At 32.3% G+C, this 21,656-nt stretch overlaps 1 protein-coding gene across 1 annotated transcript in view; it reads left to right on the plus strand.

Moving 5' to 3' along the window:
* Positions 1-1,231: 1,231 nt before the first annotated feature.
* Positions 1,232-21,656, plus strand: part of LOC140050153 (uncharacterized) — a 39,135-nt gene continuing 18,710 nt past the window's right edge. Inside the window, exons 1-3 of the mRNA XM_072095219.1 lie at positions 1,232-1,413; positions 1,822-1,888; positions 2,566-2,611. Coding sequence (XP_071951320.1) covers positions 1,233-1,413; positions 1,822-1,888; positions 2,566-2,611 — 294 coding nt within the window. The 5' untranslated portion in view covers position 1,232. The remainder of the gene's footprint in view (positions 1,414-1,821; positions 1,889-2,565; positions 2,612-21,656) is intronic.

The following is a 21,656-nucleotide window of genomic DNA, read 5'->3' on the forward strand; positions in this document are numbered from 1 at the left end:
ATTATCCCTATATCTACAATTAATGATCCCCTTTGTTTATTTTTTTTCTTTTAAAAACTTAATAGTTACAATATTACAGTAGGTTAAGTTTTATCCCTTGTAAAAAACCGCCAAGCAGATCTGCCGGCGGGGGTTAATGACTCGGATGTTTTGAAGCTAAATGAGTAAAATAATAAAGAGCTGCTATGTCATTTCCGGCTAGATATTTATGTCACTCGTCCACATGTGTTCATCTTATCTAAATAATCTATTTTGATTGGTTGATGGTCATGGAACAAATAACTTCAAACGACCTGGTTAATTAGCCGCCAGCAACCATAGGCGTTAGCGTACGAAGACAGGAAAGTACCGACTTGTGTGAGCTGATAATGATACCAACTTTAAAAGGCTTAGTCAGGCTTCGAATTTTATGGGGAAAAATGAAATAATCTACAATAGATTCCGTGACATGATGAGAAAGATAAATCCCAATAAAATAAGAATCACATGGTATAAGTTGTTTAAATTAACTGAAACCTGGCCAATAAAGATTGGATGTTTGAAATAATATCGATACGGTGTTCATATGTCGAGATCATTTTGTTCTCCTATTATATTTAAGTTTAGGATTGCTAGAACAAGCAAATAGGCCTAGAAGTGGCAAAAATTTCTAATAACATTTAGTTTTAAAAAAACCAATGAGAAACATCTGGGATGATAGTCCTGTACCCTTCATGATCGTGCTTATGTTTTTTCGGTTATTAAATTGGTTACTGTTTTAAATGATTTCTTTATTGTATGACTTGACTTGCACTTCGATTTAAGTTCAGTTGTCAATGTCATCAGATTTCTTGAAGATGAGTGAATTATTTGTATGCCAGCAGTATAGGCACCAGCTATTAATGTTCTAATAATCATGAGAGATAAAGGATTAATGCCATTTATGCTACACTATAACATACTACAGGTATAGGCCTACACAAAATGTTCTGTTCTGTTTGCTTCAAACAGAAGCATTGTGATGCCACTGATTCAAAGGTGTATGGTCAACAAATAAATAAATCGCATCCCTAAAAATAGGTTTATCTAATAAGTTCAAAAGTAGGCCTACACGGCATATCTGGTTCCATAAATATAGATCAAATTATCTGGTTTGTGTAGTTATTACGTAACTTTTGAATTCAGCAGGTAGAATAGTCACGTGGGACTGTGTTACGTAACGTAAACTTTACCTCTTCTACCTGCTGCGAAACATGGCGAGAACAACCAGAACAGTTGGAGCTCGAAAGTCTATCAAATCAAACAGTGGTTTGCCGGGATGGATTGCAGCTTGGCTTTTAATTACAGCTGTTATTCAAACATGGGATGCTAGTTACATTTTACTTAGGCCACACTCAGCCGCTGGAGGAAAATTAAATGCATTTTGGAGACCATGTAAGTGTGATACACGTAGGCCTAGCATAATACCGGAACCAACAAACAAGCGGTATAAATAAGTACATAACAGGGGGAGTGGTTGAAGTCGTTGGCTACCGGCAAAGTGTGGTAGGCTTAGGATAGACTTTTCGTCTTTTTTTTTATGTTACTTATTTTACACGTTCGTTGCAAGTCAGCAACAAAGAAATAACACATCTGAAAAGAAAGAAATATAGATTGTCAACGTAAAAAAACTAAAAATGATTTTATTCTATTTCTGATTTTGAACTTGTAAAATTGTTATTTCTAATTGCTGCCCTCTATAGTTTGCTTAACTTTTAATATTAGAACAAATAAAGCAACTAATGAAGAAATAATTTTCTTCTCTTTTCTTCTTATGATTCCATTTCGCTTTTTTTTTGGTAGATAATCTTTATCAAGAAATTGATCTAAGATACAAAGAAGATGAATCGTTTGGCATTGCTCAAAGCTGGTAGGTAATTTTAATGAAAAAAAAATATAATAGTTTTATTTTCTTATTTTAACTAAAAACTAATTTTTGATCTTTCTTTTTGACACACTGTTATCAATATATGTTAGCGCTCCTCACTTTAAAACTAATAACCATGGAAAACAGAGTTTTAATTAATGGATATTTTTCAGCAAGACCTATTAAAGTTGTCTTCAATTTGCTTATATTAACCTAAATCCAGCTCATTAAATTTACTGTTTTTCTAAATTGTTAAAATCTAGTACAGTTTTATTTTTTACATGACATGGCCTATATAATATTTTTAGTCTGTCAATTACAGTTGGGATTGATACTTCCTCGATTGTCAATACCCATACAAATATATAAAACGATTTATTTTGTTAAATCCGATGGAAGGACGACTGATTGTTGAATATAGGCTAATAAATCAGGCTAGTAATTATGCAACAATGCTCGTCGCGCATCTAGTTTTTTTGTTTGACACAATATATCGTTTACATTCCGTGGCATGGATTTCTAGATAATGACAAGGTAAGTAAAAAATGTAGGCTAACCAAGGTAGTATTTTCTTTTTTTTTTATTTCGGAATAAATTTTTAGTTTCTGTGTTCAGGAACTATTCAGTCGTTAACAAATGGAAATGATTTTTATACAATATAATTTGTGTCCTTTTTTCAGTCTTAACGTGGTTGAAGTCCTTCTATGTGTTTTTGTACTTTATCTCGTAAGTATGAACAATTATTAAACAAAAATTAATTTGTAATATAATTATAATTATATCAGATCTATGCTATGATTTAAACTTCTATTTAAACTGATTTGACTTTTTTTAATGTATGTTGTATGTATACCGCACCAACAGATGATTTATGTCCAATCCGAAGGACGGGGCAAATGAGAGTAAATAAAGCATAATGAATATTGGACAGATTCGAACCCATGCCTCTCGCATGGTAGTCTAATCCAATACAATATGCCACATCACTCTCAGAACTGATAGACAGTATAGCACCATATGTTTTTTCTTGTTTTCTTCCTCTTACTATTAATAGTTCATGATCGGTCGTAACACTCTGTTAATGTTTTTTCTCTTTAGAAATATTACTATTGAACTCTCCCCTTAAGCGTATATTCTGCTCATCAATAATAAAGTATGAAAACAAAGAAATATCATATCGTGCTTAAGAATCTTGAAATCCTATCATTTTCCCTTCCCCAGGTGAAATACATTACTAATTTATACTTTTCAATAATATGTAAAGACTTATTGAAATGACTTGATGATGAACTTAAACATTATAATAACACATTTATTGCCCTTAGTTTATTTGATGATGTCATCCGGATAACGAATCTTAAGATTATGCGATAGTAATCACTGGGGTATTGACCTTACCCCCTCACAGAAAGTCCAAGGCTTTTGAGACATTCACCTGGGAGTACTTACTATGCAAAGAGGAAGTTATGTTAATTTACAACATCTACATATTACATGTTATTTAAAACACATCAATTTACATTTATATGCAATTGAATGGTGACAGATCTCAACAAAAAATAATATATAAGAATTACTCAACCAATCAAAACCGATTAAAAGTATATACACTGTCAGTATATTTCTTGTATTTGTTTACCCATAAATATGTCAACGTTTATCATTTAGTTCTGGGATAGTAGAACAAGGATAGCAATTTACATTTAAATGGTATTGAATGATGACAGATCTAGACTAGTAGTTACATAACAAATTATACAACCAATCAAAACCAATTAAAAGTATATACTGTCATTATAAATTGTAGTATTTCTACTATGAATTATGATATCACCCTTTTCTTTTAAATGTACTGTGTCATCATTTAGTAATAGATCTACAGATTACTAGAATCATTTACATAACAATTAAACCTATCTGCCTATAAAATCAATTAAAAGTTAATGAAATTAATTAATTAAAAAGATACACTATCACGTTTGCGTGTGGCGCGTGTGGCGCAGTATGTTGGACGTTGGACTACCGATCGTCAGACCTAGGTTCGAATCCAACTCTCGCCGCATTGCTTGTATCCGTAGGCAAGATACTTTACTTACGTTGCCTCTCTCCACCCAGGTGTATAAATGGGTACCCAGTTAGATCTAGACACAACTGCGCTGGTTACCGGCTGCATTATGGGAGTATGTTTCCATACGTGTTTGATCCCAACAAATACTGGGGTAATAATGCTTGTAAAGCGCCTTTGAGCATGATTACTCATGAAAAGGGCGCTATATAAATCTGGTATTATTATTATTATTATTATTATGTTATTCAACTTTCTCTGTTATGCTTATTATACTGACCAAGCTTCTGGTTCGGTGCCTGGATAAAACATTGTTAAAATTGGTGTAGTGTTTAAAAATAGCTTAAACTTAAGCTCTGTCTATACTATCAAACTTTATGTAGCAAAAAATGTGCCCAAATATGGTAGTGATATAACATCATCATGTCCACATACTGTATGGGCACATCACATTTTTTTTGTTTGTTTGATATTGTAGACAAAGCTTTAGAACCAGATTCCGTACAATTGTACCCATGAGTTTTAAAATGGTAAAGCTCTGTCCACACTATCAAACTTTATGTGACAAAAAAATGTGATGTGCCCATATATGGACATGATGATGTCATAGCACTACCATATTTAAGAATATCGCTACCATATTTAGGCACATCACACTTTTTTGTCAAACTAGTTTGATAGTGTAGACAGAGCTTAACATAGAGTTTTCTCAGGCCACTAAAACTAATCCCTACAGTATTTCCGTGAATATTTATCCGTAGTAAACAAGTTCTGGAATAAAACAAAGTGTAGAAATAGTTTTTAAGCTCTACACTATCAAACTATTTTGACAACAAAATGTTATGTGCCCATATATGGAAATGATGATGGCATATCACTACACATTTTTTGTCAAACTAGTAGACAGAGCTTTATTCATTTCCAAAAAAATGGCCTTATTGTTACAGGTGAGAAAATAATAATAATGCGCTGCTCTCACAGCATTTATTTGGTCCAATAAAACATATCATCGGAAATTCGATTTTTGTACACTATTAAAAAGAACAATAAATATATAGGAACATTATACACACTGTACAAAATTGCACAAAAACGATAACACAGTAAATTACTGAAACAGAACCAAATTATCTAGTAACGGTGTTGTTGATAGACAGAGCTTTAGATATGTTTTGCACCAGATTACTGTACTAATAAATCTAAACAGTTATACTGATGTTAATTAAGAAATATTAATAATATGATTACAAAATAATAAATATAATGATATATGTATTAACACCTGTTTTGTGTGAAATATTTATATCCGCTTTGATTGTTTGATATTCATTGAGGAACAATAAACTTCAGTACATTAATTTAACAACATCCTCTCTCATATTTCAATATCTCATTAAAAAAGACAGATATAACTATAGAAATTTAGTAACTTATAATGTATTTTTGTGTAGTTGAATAGCTGAGTATATCTGTTTGCCTGTAAATTTTAGACCCTGGGTTCAAGTCATGTTGGTATGACCCAATAAATGTCATTTGATGTATTGCCCTATAAAACATACAATAAAAAGGAATGTGAAAATCCATGCCTACTGTAGATAATGAAAATTAGTTAAAAGGTCAACACTGAATAAGTGAATTTAATGGTTAAATTAGCATAAGAAACTTATACAGTAATGTAACCAAACATTTTGTTTTAAATTGATAATTTAAAAATATAAATGGATGTGTTTGCCTTTTAATTTTAGATCCCTGGTTCAAATCATATTGGAAGTATGTACAGTATGACCCCACTCGATTCTTATGACAACATATTTCCAATATCAAGGCAAATTCTACAATACAGCATAGGTAGTGCCTGTATCATGTAAGCTTAGGTTAAGGTTTAGGCCAGGATACAATACAAGCATCATTCTGCTGATTGGCTGATGACCCAACATGTGTCATTTTACGTATCTCTCACGTATCTCTTCTGTTCATTGTACGATAAAACTTACCATAAAAAAAAATGTATAGTATAATAAGAATCTGATCAATAGATTCTGAAAAAAAAAAAAGATGAATCAGACAATTTTGATAAATAATTTTTACCCCCTTAGCCAATAACTCCAAATTGACCTTCACCCTTCAATTTCCTTCACTAAATATGACTTCATAAGTATATTATAATCCTCTTTCAATTCCCTCTAGGCATCAAAAATATGAAACTATCTTTTAGTATCTTTTAAGAGCATTTAATTATTGTTTTAAGGGGGTAATATGTTCCGAACTTATTTTTTTTTTATTACATATGTCTAGTCAGAGACTGAAATCTTGCCCCATCAAATGTATGCATTTCCCATGAGCCTTTGCTCCCCTGCAGGCGGATATAATACATCGTTAATAATCCCCAGTTGTCGTGTTCGTTACTTTAATCTAGCTTCCTTGTTCATGACAAAGTTTTGCAAATATATGTTTTAGTTATTAATAAAATTACTACTTTTAAAATAATGTAGTCAAAATTTAATTTTATTTCGAAAACAAATCTCGTACTAGTAGTTGTTTTATATTTTAATGAGATAGAAAGTTATGAAGCTATTGTTATAACAATCATTATCAAAATCATTAGTAGCGTCATCGTTTATTCTAAAACATTAATGTTCTCTCATCCTCAATATCATCAACATCATTGTGATGATTTTTATTTGTTTTTTTATCACCAATATTGTATTTTTAACAGTATCATTTATATCATCATCGTTATCACAAACATAAACATTTACCAAAATCATCATTACCACTAAAACCATCACCAAACATCATCATTGCCATAAATATCATCATTGCCATAACACTATCATCAGAAACACCATCACTACCACTGATGTCATTATTGCCACCAATATAATCACAACCACCAACATCATCATTGCCACCGACATCATAACCAAGCATCATCATTGCCACCAACATCATCATTGGTATCAACATTATCATCAGCAACATCATCATCACCACCACCACTGATGTCATTATTGCCACCATTATAATCACCACCAACATCATCATTGCCACCACTGATTTCATTATTGCCACCATTATAATTACAACCAACCACCAACATCATCATTGCCACCAATATCAACAAACGCATGGTGAGCATTATCAACAAATCAATGACACAATCATCAATTGATCTTGTTGACATTATCTTTTGTACCATACATTTCAAAAGGGTTATCTGCTTTGACATCACCAGCTGTCCCGGTTCCATCAAAGCATCACCATCTAGTCATTCATATGTCCCAGGTCTGTAGGATATGAATGATGCCGACTAAATTAGGAAAGAGGACTTAACTTCATCATTTATTTGGGATTATCTTAAGATTCTTTGTACGTATCATGACAGGACATGTGGTCTATTTTCTCACTATGACCATGAAATGTAACCCCTTCCTCTAAAAAGATGGAAACTAAATCTTAAAGGGGGTTAATTTAATTCTTGATAAATTGACATTATCATCCTTTAATTGAGGGTAACTTTATTATTGAACATGTCTTTAATTAGGGGTTCCTTTATTTGCAGACAGACCAGCGTAATAAAGTAGAACAAGTATCTATGAGACACCCATACGCCCCCATTAAAGACAGTGACACTGCAAATTATGGATGTTTCTAGTAAAGTTCAACAGATCAAAAGATTCCCCTACTTTCCTATGGCTATACTAAAATATAACATAAGCACAGTCGCCTTCATTAAGGTAATTCTTTAGATAAGAGACCAACAAAATTACTCAAATTTGGTGGCAACCTAAACATGGATAGGAGTACTTCATTGCCTTATTAGTTGACCCCTTTTTGCACCCCAAACAGAAATCGAAAGTGAGCAACCTGCTAGTACCTTCTGCACATAGATTTGATGTTGACATTATCTATCTGAATATAACATGATATACTACACAGCTTGCAATAGATTGTCATTTTTTTTTCAATTAACTGTCAATCATTTTTTTTATAACTTGTCAAAAATGATGCATTTCACAGTTTCAAAATAATGTATTGAAATATCCCTTGGTTATTTTAAAAGTAACTGTTAGTTTAGCAATTAAATTGATTTCCTTTCAACAAGATGGCTATTGCCGCCATTCTGGTTTGACATTCCTCCTCCTCATAAGTTCGCTTTGTGGTTCAGGAACTCACAATTGTGTGCCAATAAATCAGACTGGTTTCATGAGAACAGAATGACATTTATCAGTGGCGAACCCAGGATTTTGAATTAGGGGTTGCACAGGGTCTAAAAGTAGTGAAACGAAACTCTGTAGTGGCTCATCTTTTAAGCACGTAATGATTTAAGAGATGACAGCAAAGAGCTGTTGATAGAATCAATTAAACATGCATTATAACTGAAGTAATGTTATAGATTATCGTAATGTACAGTAATTTATTGTTTATTCCAAGGTTTACAGGTGACTCTATTGATTGATTATATCAATAAGTTGAGAGTTGATAAGTTGATGAGTGAGTGAGTGGCCGAGCGGTTAAGACAGTGGAACCGTAATTACGTAGCCATAACATCGGCAGGGGTTCGAGGCTCACTTACTCCATGGTTCTAGTGGTAGAACGAGTCTTCTCGGATAAGGACTATAAACCGTAGGTCCAGTGTACACATCTACCTTGTGTGCACTTTAAAGAACCTAGCACATCTTTCGAGACGAGTAGGGGGTTAACCCGGTGTATTAGTACATCACAGCCACTGATCACCAACTGGGCCCTCTGGGAGACCAGTCTTTGACTGAAGAGGTTACCCAGTATAAATATATATTTCAATCAATAATAATTTATCTTATTGATAGTAATTTTAGCAATGTATTGTAAGTTATTAAGAATTCTGTTGAGGTTGCTGCTTAATTCAACAAATGGTTGATAGCTGTATATTTTCCAGAATTAAGCATGCAAGCCTGTAAAAATGAATTCTCCCTTTTCCTAAGTGCCCTTTCAAAGTGGCAACAAAAGTGATAATTAAGTGCTTAACTATAGTAGCCTAGCTTAGGATGATTCAATTCAATTCAACGTAAACATTTATTTTCTTTCTTTCAATCAATAATAAAACAATTGAATAAGGTATTAAAAAAAAGTAAGTACGAATTTCAAATAATACATTTCATGAATATAATATATAAACACAACAGGCAAAGAACATTAGTTCTAAACCGCCCGGTGATATACTGAAATTTTAATTAATGATTGTTGCTCCTTTAGTGGAAAATAACCCTGTAGAAGTCATGGCTGCAGCAGGCTTGTAGTGTGTTGCTCCTTCCTCTTACATCACTCCCATCCCAAGAGCTTATTGTTGACCTATTGGTTGAGTGCCTAGGAATTGGATATATTGTTTGCCATTTTTGCATAACATACACAAGAAAAATATCATCCAGGTGGTACAATATATGTTTTATTTGATGTTTTTTTAAAGACGTCATCAGCTGTTTTTACCAATTGTTTAATGCACTACTAAAATTGAATACAAATTTCAGTCGATAAAGATTTCAGTCCTATTGGTTAAGTTACAATTAACCTGGATGGTCCTACTTAATACTGACCTTAAGACTGGTGACTGTCCACTGTAATGAGGACGTTGAAATTTGGCCTAGAAAATAAATGTCTTAATCATGCGAGTGGTCAATCAAGCAGAGCAGGAAGGGGATGTAACATTTCAACACATGCACATTTCAAGGTGTTCCAAGGGGTGCTATTTTGGTGCCTAGTGTTCCTCTGTTATTGCAGACCTACAAAAGAATTATCAGTGATATGTGGTGGATAGGGCCAATACTGTTGTACCCTTTTCACACCTGCAAAAAGTAACAACTTGTAACAAGTAATCAAGTTTGCGAAGTGTGAATAACATTTTCTGGAAAATCTCCTGATATTTCACCAGGGACCCATGTCAAATCTCGGGAGAAAATCACCGATTAGTGGCCTGTTTTTTTGTTGTTACGAGATGTCCCGAGTTTTTACTGCGTGCGCTTGTGTATTGCCCTGGTATTAAACTGACCAATCATAGTAATGAATGAAATATAGTGCACAACTATGCTTTCTCCCCCGATTTTGTGAATAAAAATGTGTAATACAGGAAATCAAACCTGGGTATTACTTGTTAAAAAGTTGTAACAATTTATGCAGATGTGAAAAGGGTATTATTATTATTCTCTGTGGAGGATAATAACAATTACATTGTCAATTAGCAATATGACTTATTGGCAGTTTTTTAATCATTTAATTCTAGACCCTTATGTATTAGGCCTACCATTAGGTGTATTTGAATGGTTACGTTAAGAGCTCCTCATCCTCGCAAAAGATGCACTGCTCAGATAGAAACAGAGAGGAGTTCAAGAAGCTATATCTCAGCCCGATAGGCCTGCGGTTGTGTATCTACTTAATTCTCCATTGTGCAATTGCTGGATGTAAATACTGCCCTCTTGAGAATGAAAGTTAATTTAAATACATTTTAACATTTTTTTTGTCAATTCCGTTTTTATAGCAGTAATATATTTTATGAGTTTTGTTAGAGGTGTTGAGAATTGCTCAGTTTTATCGATATATTAACTATCAGATAACACTAAACATTTTGCACATGGCATTTGTTTTATACGAAAACTCTGAAATGATAATTGCACCCAAATTTGATATATAACAACTTTTAAAAAGATATAGAACAATCGAACAGAAAAAGTGATTGACTTCAATAGACATCCTCTATTGTGTTTTCCCACACATTGTAAAGAAGAAAAAAAATAGCACTTTCGGTTTATCAAAAGTGATAGTTGTCTTTATGGAAATCCATTACAGATGTAATTCTCCTTCTTTGTATATTGACATTTGTTTTATGAATTTGGATTTATAATCTTGTTTGTTTTTCTTTCATGTGTCTGTGCTTATTTGGCAGATCTTCGTACCTTTGAGACAAATTTATCATCATTATTTTGTTTAGTGTTTTTGTTGCCCCATTACAAATTCAAAAGTGTGAACCAAGATTATGCCTCCAACTGTGTCACCTACAGTAGTTGCACGGTTCAGTAGCTTGGTGGTAACATTTTATCCAATCCCAGGGGCCTTTGTTCAATTCCGATTCTGATCATATTTTATAATTTCTCTCATGAAATGTGGTACCACCAAATCTACGTCTAATAAAATATTAGCTTCTGCCATAAAATACATAAAAATATGATATTGTGAATAAGTTTCTATTTGATTAATGCATGTGATAGCTTAACTATGTAACCAATCTTCTTCACAAATATCATTAATGTTAGTTTAGCACATTCTAGCAGTAAGAGTACCATTCTGGATTTCATGTGAAGCTTTAAGATATAAAATATGGCTGACTTGATTTGACAAGAATGTCCTAGTTCTAAGTGGACAACAATCAAGTGTATTGCTTTTCTTTGAAGTATCATAATCGGCAAGATGTGACGAAAGTGTTTTCACAGAAGTGCGCTTATTGTTTTATCAGCTAATGTAATTGTGAAATACATTACCATATTTGGCAAAAGAGACCAGGGGGAATTATACAGGAACATGTAAAAATTCTGGGATAAATAGCACCATTGATATATTCATATGCGTAAATGTGTAGTCATGCTTTTCAGTGCAGAGAAAGTAGCATAATAAGAATACTGTAGTAATGTTCGTTTTTCGCTGTCTAAAAACCGCATAAAATCAACATTGGCCTATTTCTATCTGAGAAGAGAACGCACGACTCAAAATACATAAAATGTCATTAAACACACATCGGACAATGGTACATTCCATGAAATACATACTTAAAATATACAGTATTCAAACAAAGTATATTTAGTCTACTTTCTGCACTTTCAACCATAGGTCTTTATCTAGTATTGATGATATATAGAAGTTTGTTATATATTAAGTACACAGTATAGTATTTATTGAAGATATAGACCTATCTATTTGGCCAGCTGTATTGATTTGATCAAATAACATTTTGAAAAGTATTATGTATTTAATAGATATACTGTAAAATCCAATCTTCTTTGTATTGTAATCATATGCTTCTACCATCTCCCGCCTCGTTATTTCAAAACCCTGAATTCGCCACTGGGGGCCAATTGCTTGTTCAATTTACTTGTCTGTTGATGCTACTTTTTTGTCAAACTAGTTTGATAGTGTAGACAGAGCTTTATACCATGGCAGACACTGTCCAGAACTACCCTTGATTGAGTCACAATGATATCAATTTTTTGTGCAATATTCAAATTTCCATTTACAATAACCTTGATTGATTCCATTTCTAATCAAGGAGATGGCATTTGAAATACAACACCTGATATCAGTGACACAGGAAGGGTCACCAAAAAACCCTGTGAGTAACTTTCTCACAGCCTTCGTTAAAATTTCACCAGTAATACTTCCGCGCTGATGATTGAACCCTCGACCTCTGCAAGCATAATTGATCCTAAATGAGTCGTATTGTAAACTTATTGGTCAGTTTATCTTGTAGAATCTTAATTGGATTAATCGGTTTTAGAGACGTCTTCCGTGTTATCTTGTCGTGGCCAGAAACGTTTGATCTTTTGTTTTTACGAGCTCAGCCTGAATACTTTTAGAGTTAGTCATAGATATCTGAGCAATTTGAAAAAAATTAATAAAACAAAACACCAATATTTACTGTAAAATAACAAAATCAGTTTATTCCTAAATGTATAGTACTGTAAATGAAGAACTACCTGTAAATATTCAAATCTGTCATGTGTTTTACCAATAACATTGCAAGTTGTATGTTAGCAGCTATATTTACTGTATGCCTAGTTGACACTTCCATGCATTTTTATCCTTCGCTGTTTGAGGGTCATGCTGTATGTGGCAACTGCGTGTCATTCGCTTACAATTTACACATACTTTCTGCGAGGTTTGTGTAATATTTGCATTGGTTGTGCTTGCACACTAGGAGCATGCACTCCCGACTAACCTACCACGCAGCTAAAATGAAATTATGAATTTACTTTTTTAAATCTGTGTGACACCATATTTGTATTATTTTATGTTAGTGCTGCACGTTAAAAATACATATTCCGCCCCTGCACACCATGAAAACTAGCTTAACATGAACGATGTGCGTCATAGTGTTCATGCAGAACGTAAACTATTTGTAGCATATGCATGGTAATAGTAATATATTAAATATGGAGCAGTGCGGACGAAAATCTATCAACTGGGTTTTACCGGCATTGCTCATATTCTAAGCAACCTTACACTAGTTCAGTTTTCACGGTAGACTGGTTTTAATTTCTTAAAAGCATAAATAATTAGCCACTTAACTGCCCTACTAAAATATAGGTTAATATGTGTACATTATGTATACAAAATATTTGGGGAAAATATTCGATTCTGTAACTTTACACTAGCCAGAGATCAAGACAATTGAAGCATGTATTTCAACGAATGTTTCAGATAGATAAGAACTTCCTTTCACCAAACTAAACAATCATTTATATTTATTTATAATAAGTATTGTCATTGGAATGAATAATTAATTTAATACCAATTAGGAATAATTATTTAATTAGTGGCAGACTGGGTACTGTAGTTGTTCACCATTTAATTCCCACAATTAATTGGGTTATTATGACCCAATATCATTGTAAGTATCAAGTATTGATTAAATTTCACCCGTGTAAATATTTGATTAGTTGTAATGAACAACTTCAGGTTATTGCCCTAGAATCGTCCATCAAAATTAGCGTTTGAAAGCCGGCTATACATCGCCGAGACAACCTGTCAGTTATGAGAGATTTAACATTAGACTGCGCTTTCTCGTTCATAGAGGAAAATCTTAATCCTTTTCTTTGAAGCATGCGTCAAATTTGATTTTGATTATTATGATTAAGGTCAGTTTAGGCCTAATAACTTATTGATGCCGGCAGAAATCTATCGTATAAATTAGAATAGGAAATATTTACCTTAATGTCTAAGTCAAATAAGACTTTTCTTGTCAACAAGTCCATAAAATTTAACATACCACTGACTATTCGTAACGTATGCCTATGAGGAATAAATGAGCTCTCACGTTCTGGTAAATACATATCTCTATAGAAATTTCCCTGTTATTATGAAAATGTTTTGCCTTTTGGGATCTATGATTTTTTTTAATCTTTTTTTTTTGGGAATACAAATCAAAATGCGAAGTAAATATTTAATGATCGATTCAATTAAGTTTGTTTTGACGTACTTTACGTTAATCTCAGTTGTGTTTGGTTAAGGTCATATGCTTGGAGTGCTTATGTCGAAAAGTTCATTTCAGATGAATTATTTGCGTTCTTCTCAGTCATAAATTGACAGCGCCACCTTTATAAAGTACCCTGATGACAAATGTCTATTCTATAGAATTTTGAATTTTAGAATAATTTTCTGACATATGCAAACAAATTTCAAATATATTACAAATTAAAGACAATAATATCGGAGCATGTCTAAAGTTTAACATGGGCAAAGCACAAAACAGAAGTAGGCCTATTGATTATCTTTAAAAAATGTTATGTATAAGTAAATAAAGTATTGAGAAAATCTAAATAGAGAAATGCAAAAAAACACATGTAAAACATCAATCAGCATCAGAAAAAAAGCTCTTTCGAAAAGGAGCTAAAAATACATATGTTGACGTCATCTCTAAAGTATTGCATACAAAGTTTTCCATTTATAATTTAGAGTACATCTTGAATACCTGTAGAGAAATCAAAATATTACTTGAACAAAAATATGCGATGTTTCAAAATTAATTATTTAATCCATCTAATATCATTAGCTTTTAAAGATTATTATTTTGACATTTTAAACCCAAGAAAATTAATTACGCTTATAGATTTTCAATTTCTTTTCTATGAAAAACATCATTTGTAATATTATCAGATACGAAAAGAATAATGAATAGAAGCTTTTACAATTTTGTTCGAAGAAAACATTTTTCAATGAAATTAATGTTAATTTTTTCTTAGCATTCTCCATTTATAAGTATCTAACAAGTGAGCAAAGACTTGATAAATAATTTTATAGTTTTTTTTTAGGTTTACAACAAATGAAAAGGTGACTTTATAAATTATTTGTTTGTGTCATACCATAACATCGTAAATACTATTAATAATATTTATTGGTTACTCTCTAAAACAGAGGAACTCTCTCACAATGAGAGGTTCAACAGTACAAAAGTTTACAAAAATAAATATCCATTCACAATTACAATAAATATGTCAAGTGATACATATTCTACAAACTTTAAAACAATAAAATATTGATATATTCAGGGGTGGAAATATTTTTCAATGTTTAATTTCTATGTTATTTTACAAAAACATGTTATAACTAATTCTAGAGGGTGAAATTTTAGTTACCATCTAGAATTCATTTTTATGAATCACTATTCTGTATAAATATACGGTATGATGTAATTTGTTTAGAACCTTATAAGGTAATACCAAATCTAAAATATCTATTAAGTGTCTCAGGACAGTTGTATCTTAAACTCTGTCTACACTATCAAAATAGTTTGACAAAAAAAGTTTGATGTGCCCAAATATGGTAGTGATATGCTTAAATATGGTAGTAATATGACATCATCTTGTTCATATATGGGCACATCACATTTTTTTGGCACATAAAATGTGATAGTGTGGACAGAGCTTAAGAAATGAAATACAATCATATCAACATTTTTTTGTGGATTACAAAAAAAATTAAATTTTTAATGTTACAAATCTTCCCAAAAATAGATATTCCTTCCTTACAAAACCTCAAAAGTATGTATCATAAACGGTGATAAGTATAAATTCATATTTTGGCATTGGAAAGCAGACAAACTGACTTTTACAATTATGAATCATGTTTTTTTAAAACATTTGTTATAACCTTAAACTTATACACCTCCCTAGTGAGTTAAATTCCTAAATTATAGCAATTCATTCTTTCCTTATCCCATTCCCAATTATTTGATCATCATACCCTAGTTTTATATACTGTTTATGTTTAACGTGTTTTAAATGATGCATATTACATTACCCCCATCCTGTCATTTTCATTCCTCGTTAGTTTTGCGTTTATCCATCGTCAGCCTTCAGAATCTCATTTGAATTTTTAAAAATATAATAATATTGATACTTAAATAGTCCAATGAAAGTGTTAGATTCATAAATTTATTTTTATTTGTGTACATTTTTGTAATTGGTGCTTTTAAAATGGAGACAGTTATTAAATTTCATGGAAATGCAATATACTCTATTAAACTAATGCATTGTGGCAAGTATATTAGCCTACTGTGGATAGAAAAGTGTATATCCTAACTTTCTGAATTTTCCTGCGATACTGGACTGCCACTCCTAACTGGAGTTTCCAGCTATTTTGAGTATCTCTAAGTGAAATAGTACGCACTATTGAGCGGTCGTTCAGTAATACTTTTTTTTTCTATTTTTTGCTTCATAAGGATTCAAATGACAGGAATTTATTTAGATGTTATATAAATTTCACCTCGTTGAAATATAACCTTTATTTGTACCATTACTCTACTATTTGTATACCACTAGGCATGTTTGGATTTTTAAAGGTGAATTCAATGCACTGGTGCGACAGATTTTCCACAAAGGAACATCATTGTTTACTATAGATCCTGATGTTGGTTTGGGCACACTTTTATAAATTCTCCCAATTTTTCATTTTGTCCACGTTTGGACCTCTGCCAACCTGTGAGATAGCTTTCGTTCTCCCAGCAAAAGATACTTGGCATTTCATAAAGTCTTCAATACTTTATAGAAATATTAAACTTGCACTAAACCACCAAAGTGGTTGACCAACTTCGAGCCAAATTTAGACCTCCAACACTTCAATTGGCATTTTATGTCAAACTTTTCTGACAGTCTTTTTAATATATCGTGTCTGTACAATATCACCTTTCATTATAATATGACATAACATAAAAACTAAGGTTTAATGTGATAATAATTTGGGCTGTGGTTTTGTTAAATCATTATGATTCATTTTTTGTAAGGGTGTGTTTCTGCCAAAATTATTTTTAGTTTCATTGCAAATCTGATTTTAAAAAAGTATGAATTTTACTCAGCCCACAGAAACTGTGCTCTTCGTCATTTCGTGATTTCCATACTTGATTCCTCTCGTTAGTTTTGAAACTAATCGTTATTCATTCATTGAATCTACCTTAATTGATTATACTTCATGTAAATTGATTGACTGACTCATTTAACATTTTATATTAAGAAAAAAATAGTATTGATTTCAAAATGTTTCTTAAATTTATTTTTGTATAGAAACAATTATTCATCATCAATTTCAAATCAAAGTTTCGTCTAATTAAAATAGTATTTTAGATATATGAAAATATGATTTAAAAAGTACTAAAGTAATATCACTATGTACAGGTATATATATATATAAACACATGATTCACAGGCATAGAACATTCATTCTAAACCGCCCGGTGATATACTGAAATTCAATTAATTAATTTGAAACAATAAGATAAGGAAATCTGTGAGAATGAGAAAAAGTCGTCCTCACCGAGATTCGAACCCAGACCTCCTGCTTGATATGCAGACGTCCTAACCATTAGACCACTGGGGCTTTCATGGTACAGTTCAAACCCGATTGGATAGCGACTCTTTAACATTCTCGTCGTGGTACGGCGGAACAGCACTATATATATATTTTTTACAAATAATATTATTATAGCCTGTGCTTCCGACATTAGGCATCAAGGACACAGGCTTTTTTCCATTCTATAGCAATCGGGTTACCCCGTGTCTGGGACCAGCTTCCCAGACCGATGACAGATGCTACAGTCCTAGAAAGCCCATCAGGCTTCATTAGAAAAGTTCATACTCATTTTGATTCGCTGTAACTGTATTTTGTCTATGTATTTTAAACTGACTTTGAGGTATGGTCAACCGGCTCAGCTACAGTGATAGGTTCACTTAGGTTGACCCTGGTCTCCCCAATTTCAGTTTTTTTTTGTTATGTATATACTCAAATAGACCAAATAAATAATGAAATGAAATGAAAATTTTGTTCAGTTTATTTGCTGAATTATACCGCTACTGTGCACACATGTATTAGATTTTTTTTCTGCTTCAGGCTAATAGTGTAAAGCAATATATAAGAAGAAGCCAAATCTGGACTAGTCATCATGACCATGTACCTAGGGTTTGATAATGAGGAAGCGATTGTCTAGGGTAGCCACATCTTAGAAATGAACACTGACATGGTCTCCATGAGGGGATGGCTAGGAAGTAGTAGCAATGTCTGTACCTATCTCTCAGCCATGTCCTAATTAATAAGCACCCATTATGATATAAGACAAACATATTGCTACTTCTTTTTCTAGTCCGTTTCTATTGAGTTTGAGAATCATCAGATCTTTAAAATGGTTTCAACGACACCATTTGATTCCCGTCTCGATCGTCAAGAACTGTTTTTTTTCTGCTTCAGGCTAATAGTGTAAAGCAATATATAAAAAGAAGCCAAATCTGGACTAGTCATCATGACCATGTACCTAGGGTTTGATAATGAGGAAGCGATTGTCTAGGGTAGCCACATCTTAGAAATGAACACTGACATGGTCTCCATGAGGGGATGGCTAAGAAGTAGTAGCAATGTCTGTACCTATCTCTCAGCCATGTCCTAATTAATAAGCACCCATTATAATATAAGACAAACATATTGCTACTTCTTTTTCTAGTCCGTTTCTATTGAGTTTGAGAATCATCAGATCTTTAAAATGGTTTCAAAGACACCATTTGATTCCCGTCTCGATCGTCAAGAACTGTTTTTAAACGCACTTCTGTTGATCAATTTGAACTGAACTCAACCCTGGATCGAGATGAGGTCTACTCACACTCAAAACAGCGTATAAACATTGGACTTATTCTCTAGGTGCACTTTTGCCTAACGAACTGGAGTGTGGGTAACAGTTTTATTTCATAATAAGCTCTACCTTGACAGAATTAGATGGTTCACTAGTCGCCAATGTTATCGCAAACCCTGTCGCAAACGGTTCCACTCCGCTGGGAACCATTACAAATATTGCGCTCTCTCTGGCGTGGCCTTTTTTCTGTCATGGTAATTTAAATCTACAGTATTTTTCACAAAATCAGGTAGCGCAATGTGCCTCATGTCTTGAAGTGTCTACTGCACCTCGCTGTTTGGTTTTTATGTAATTGACCCAGCCGGGATATGGCTACCAGAATACTATGACTGAGCTTGTCAAAGTTTGACTGTGATTGGTGAATAGTGCTAATATGATCAATCATTTAAATCAAAGGCATGACCTTTTAACCAGACCACTATAAAGTCTAATAGCAGGTCTGTCTAATTCAATTACGTTGTATTGGTTTACCTTTCTAAGCTTTATCGTTTTTAGTACTTTGCATAATTTCAACAGCTATTCTGTTGCAGGCATTTAATTATGTTGATTGCAAATATTATATTACTTATGTCAACATGGATGTGTGTGACAGAAAAACCACCCAGATGAATCTCTTGCACATCTGAATAAACTATCGTTATTGTCCCTAAAGCATCCATACATAAATCACACCTCATTAAGTTATACTTTACCAAATGCGAAGTCCCTATCATTACACAGTCAACTACTGTAGCTAAGCAATCTGAAACAAAAATTGCACAAATTAGTAGTTTATGCAGAACACATAATATTGCTTGGAGCTGTTGAACTTTTTCATGTTTTACAATGCAGTAGTAGTTATTAATAGGATAATACTTTATTCATTGTTATAATAAAATTGATAATAGGTTTCTGATATGTATCAAGTGCATATTGTTTTAGGGCTTAGCTTTTTGGAATGGGGCACACCTGGGGCACAACTAGGGCAACCACAAGATCTAAATACTTTTTCTTTGTGGAAAAAAACTGTTGTAGAAAATCAGAAAGAGAATAAGTGGCGTATCAACTTTTGTGCCACAATTCTTTCTACTTTATGATTTTTTTATTTTTTTATTATTTTGAAAGTCATCTCAAGTAAATAGATACATATGCACCATTTGGTAGAGCATTTAAATAAAACATAAAAGATTTGTAGAAAATCAGAAAGGAACAGGAATATAGTGATATCAGCTCACAGTTCTTTCCAATTAAATTAGTTTTTTAATTATTTTAATTTCTCAAGTAAATAGATACGTACAAACCATTTGGTGGTGTATTGGCTTTTGTGCCATAATTCTTCCCAATTTGATGATGTTTTAAAATTATTTTAAAAGTCATCTCAAGTAGGCCTAAATAGATACATACACACCATTTGGTAGAGCATTTAAATAAAATATAAAAAAGATTATCATTTTATTTGTTTAAAATATACAGCTACATCAAAAAATAAAGTAACAATAAAAGTTTAGTGTCATCCTTGATAATCCCAGCCCCAGGGCTTCAATTAATTGAACATTTAAAGATAAGTTTAAAGGTTTTTAAAAGGAAGTATTATTCATCAACAAAGTACAATATGCTTTGATGATGAGAGGCAGCTTCTGTGTACCAACATGGTACAATTTTATTTTCTTCTTTTATATGACCACAAGGAATCAACCAAAGATTCTATTGAAATTAATATAGATTATTTAACTTACGGTAACTTTTTAACATAAAAAACTTGGTCAACGAATTTAACAATTTAAAATAAAGTAATGTGGATTATTTAACTAAACCTTTTAACCTAAAAAGATTTGACAATAATTAGGTGATAACTTGACAGACAATCCTAATAATGCAATAAAACCATCCAAAATCTTGAGATGAGTAAAAGGGATTGTGGCTATGTATGATATAAGAATTAGGTAACTGAAAAAAATAGAGTTTTCAAATAAAATGACTTATTCAATCAATCAGCAGTTCAAGGTACAAATTATATAAAGATTATTGCAGTGTTGTTATTGTATATTAAAGTGCTAAACTACTTTCTCTTTTAAAAACACACAACTGTTAACAAAATTGTTTTTATTGCACTCATTATTGAATCTCAGTATGAATTTTTGTAAGTGCACTCTGAAAAATCATATAAAGTCATGTGTGTGCTCTTTTCCGAGTGTGGTCTTGCCTTCTCTTAAAAAATTTCTCTTTAGAATACACTACATATCTTTAAAGCTCTGTCTACACTATCAAACTTTATGTAACAAAAAATGTGATGTGTCCGTATATGGACATGATGATGTCATATCACTACCATATTTAAGTATATCACTACTATATTTGGGCACATCACACTCTTTTTGTCAAACTAGTTTGATAGTGTTATAACTGTAAATAAGCCAACTCTCTCAATACCGGACCCACTTGAAATGGCCTAATACAGTATGTCTGGTTTTTAGAAATTCTGACATTTTAAATGTTTTTAATGGCAAAATTTGTATTTATGGTGTTCAATGTGTCTTTTTAAAATGTATTGTTTTATGGTAATTTCAAGCATAAAGTATGGCAAACAAAAAAACAGATTCTCATATCTGTTTCCGAAGTATCATAGGAATATTTGGTAATACACTGGGAATCGGGTAAAAAAACGATTAGGCAGACTACAGTACTTCTCACTATAATTTATAATAGTTATAATATTTGATTTTGTTTTCTCGAAAACAGTAGTTGTTTCTTTCAACGTACATAATCTGCACTTGAGTTTAAAATTCACAGGAAACATTTTGAGCCATTAGTTGTGT

Source organism: Antedon mediterranea, chromosome 5, assembly GCF_964355755.1.
Source record: "Antedon mediterranea chromosome 5, ecAntMedi1.1, whole genome shotgun sequence".
NCBI classification, from domain to species: Eukaryota; Metazoa; Echinodermata; class Crinoidea; order Comatulida; family Antedonidae; genus Antedon; species Antedon mediterranea.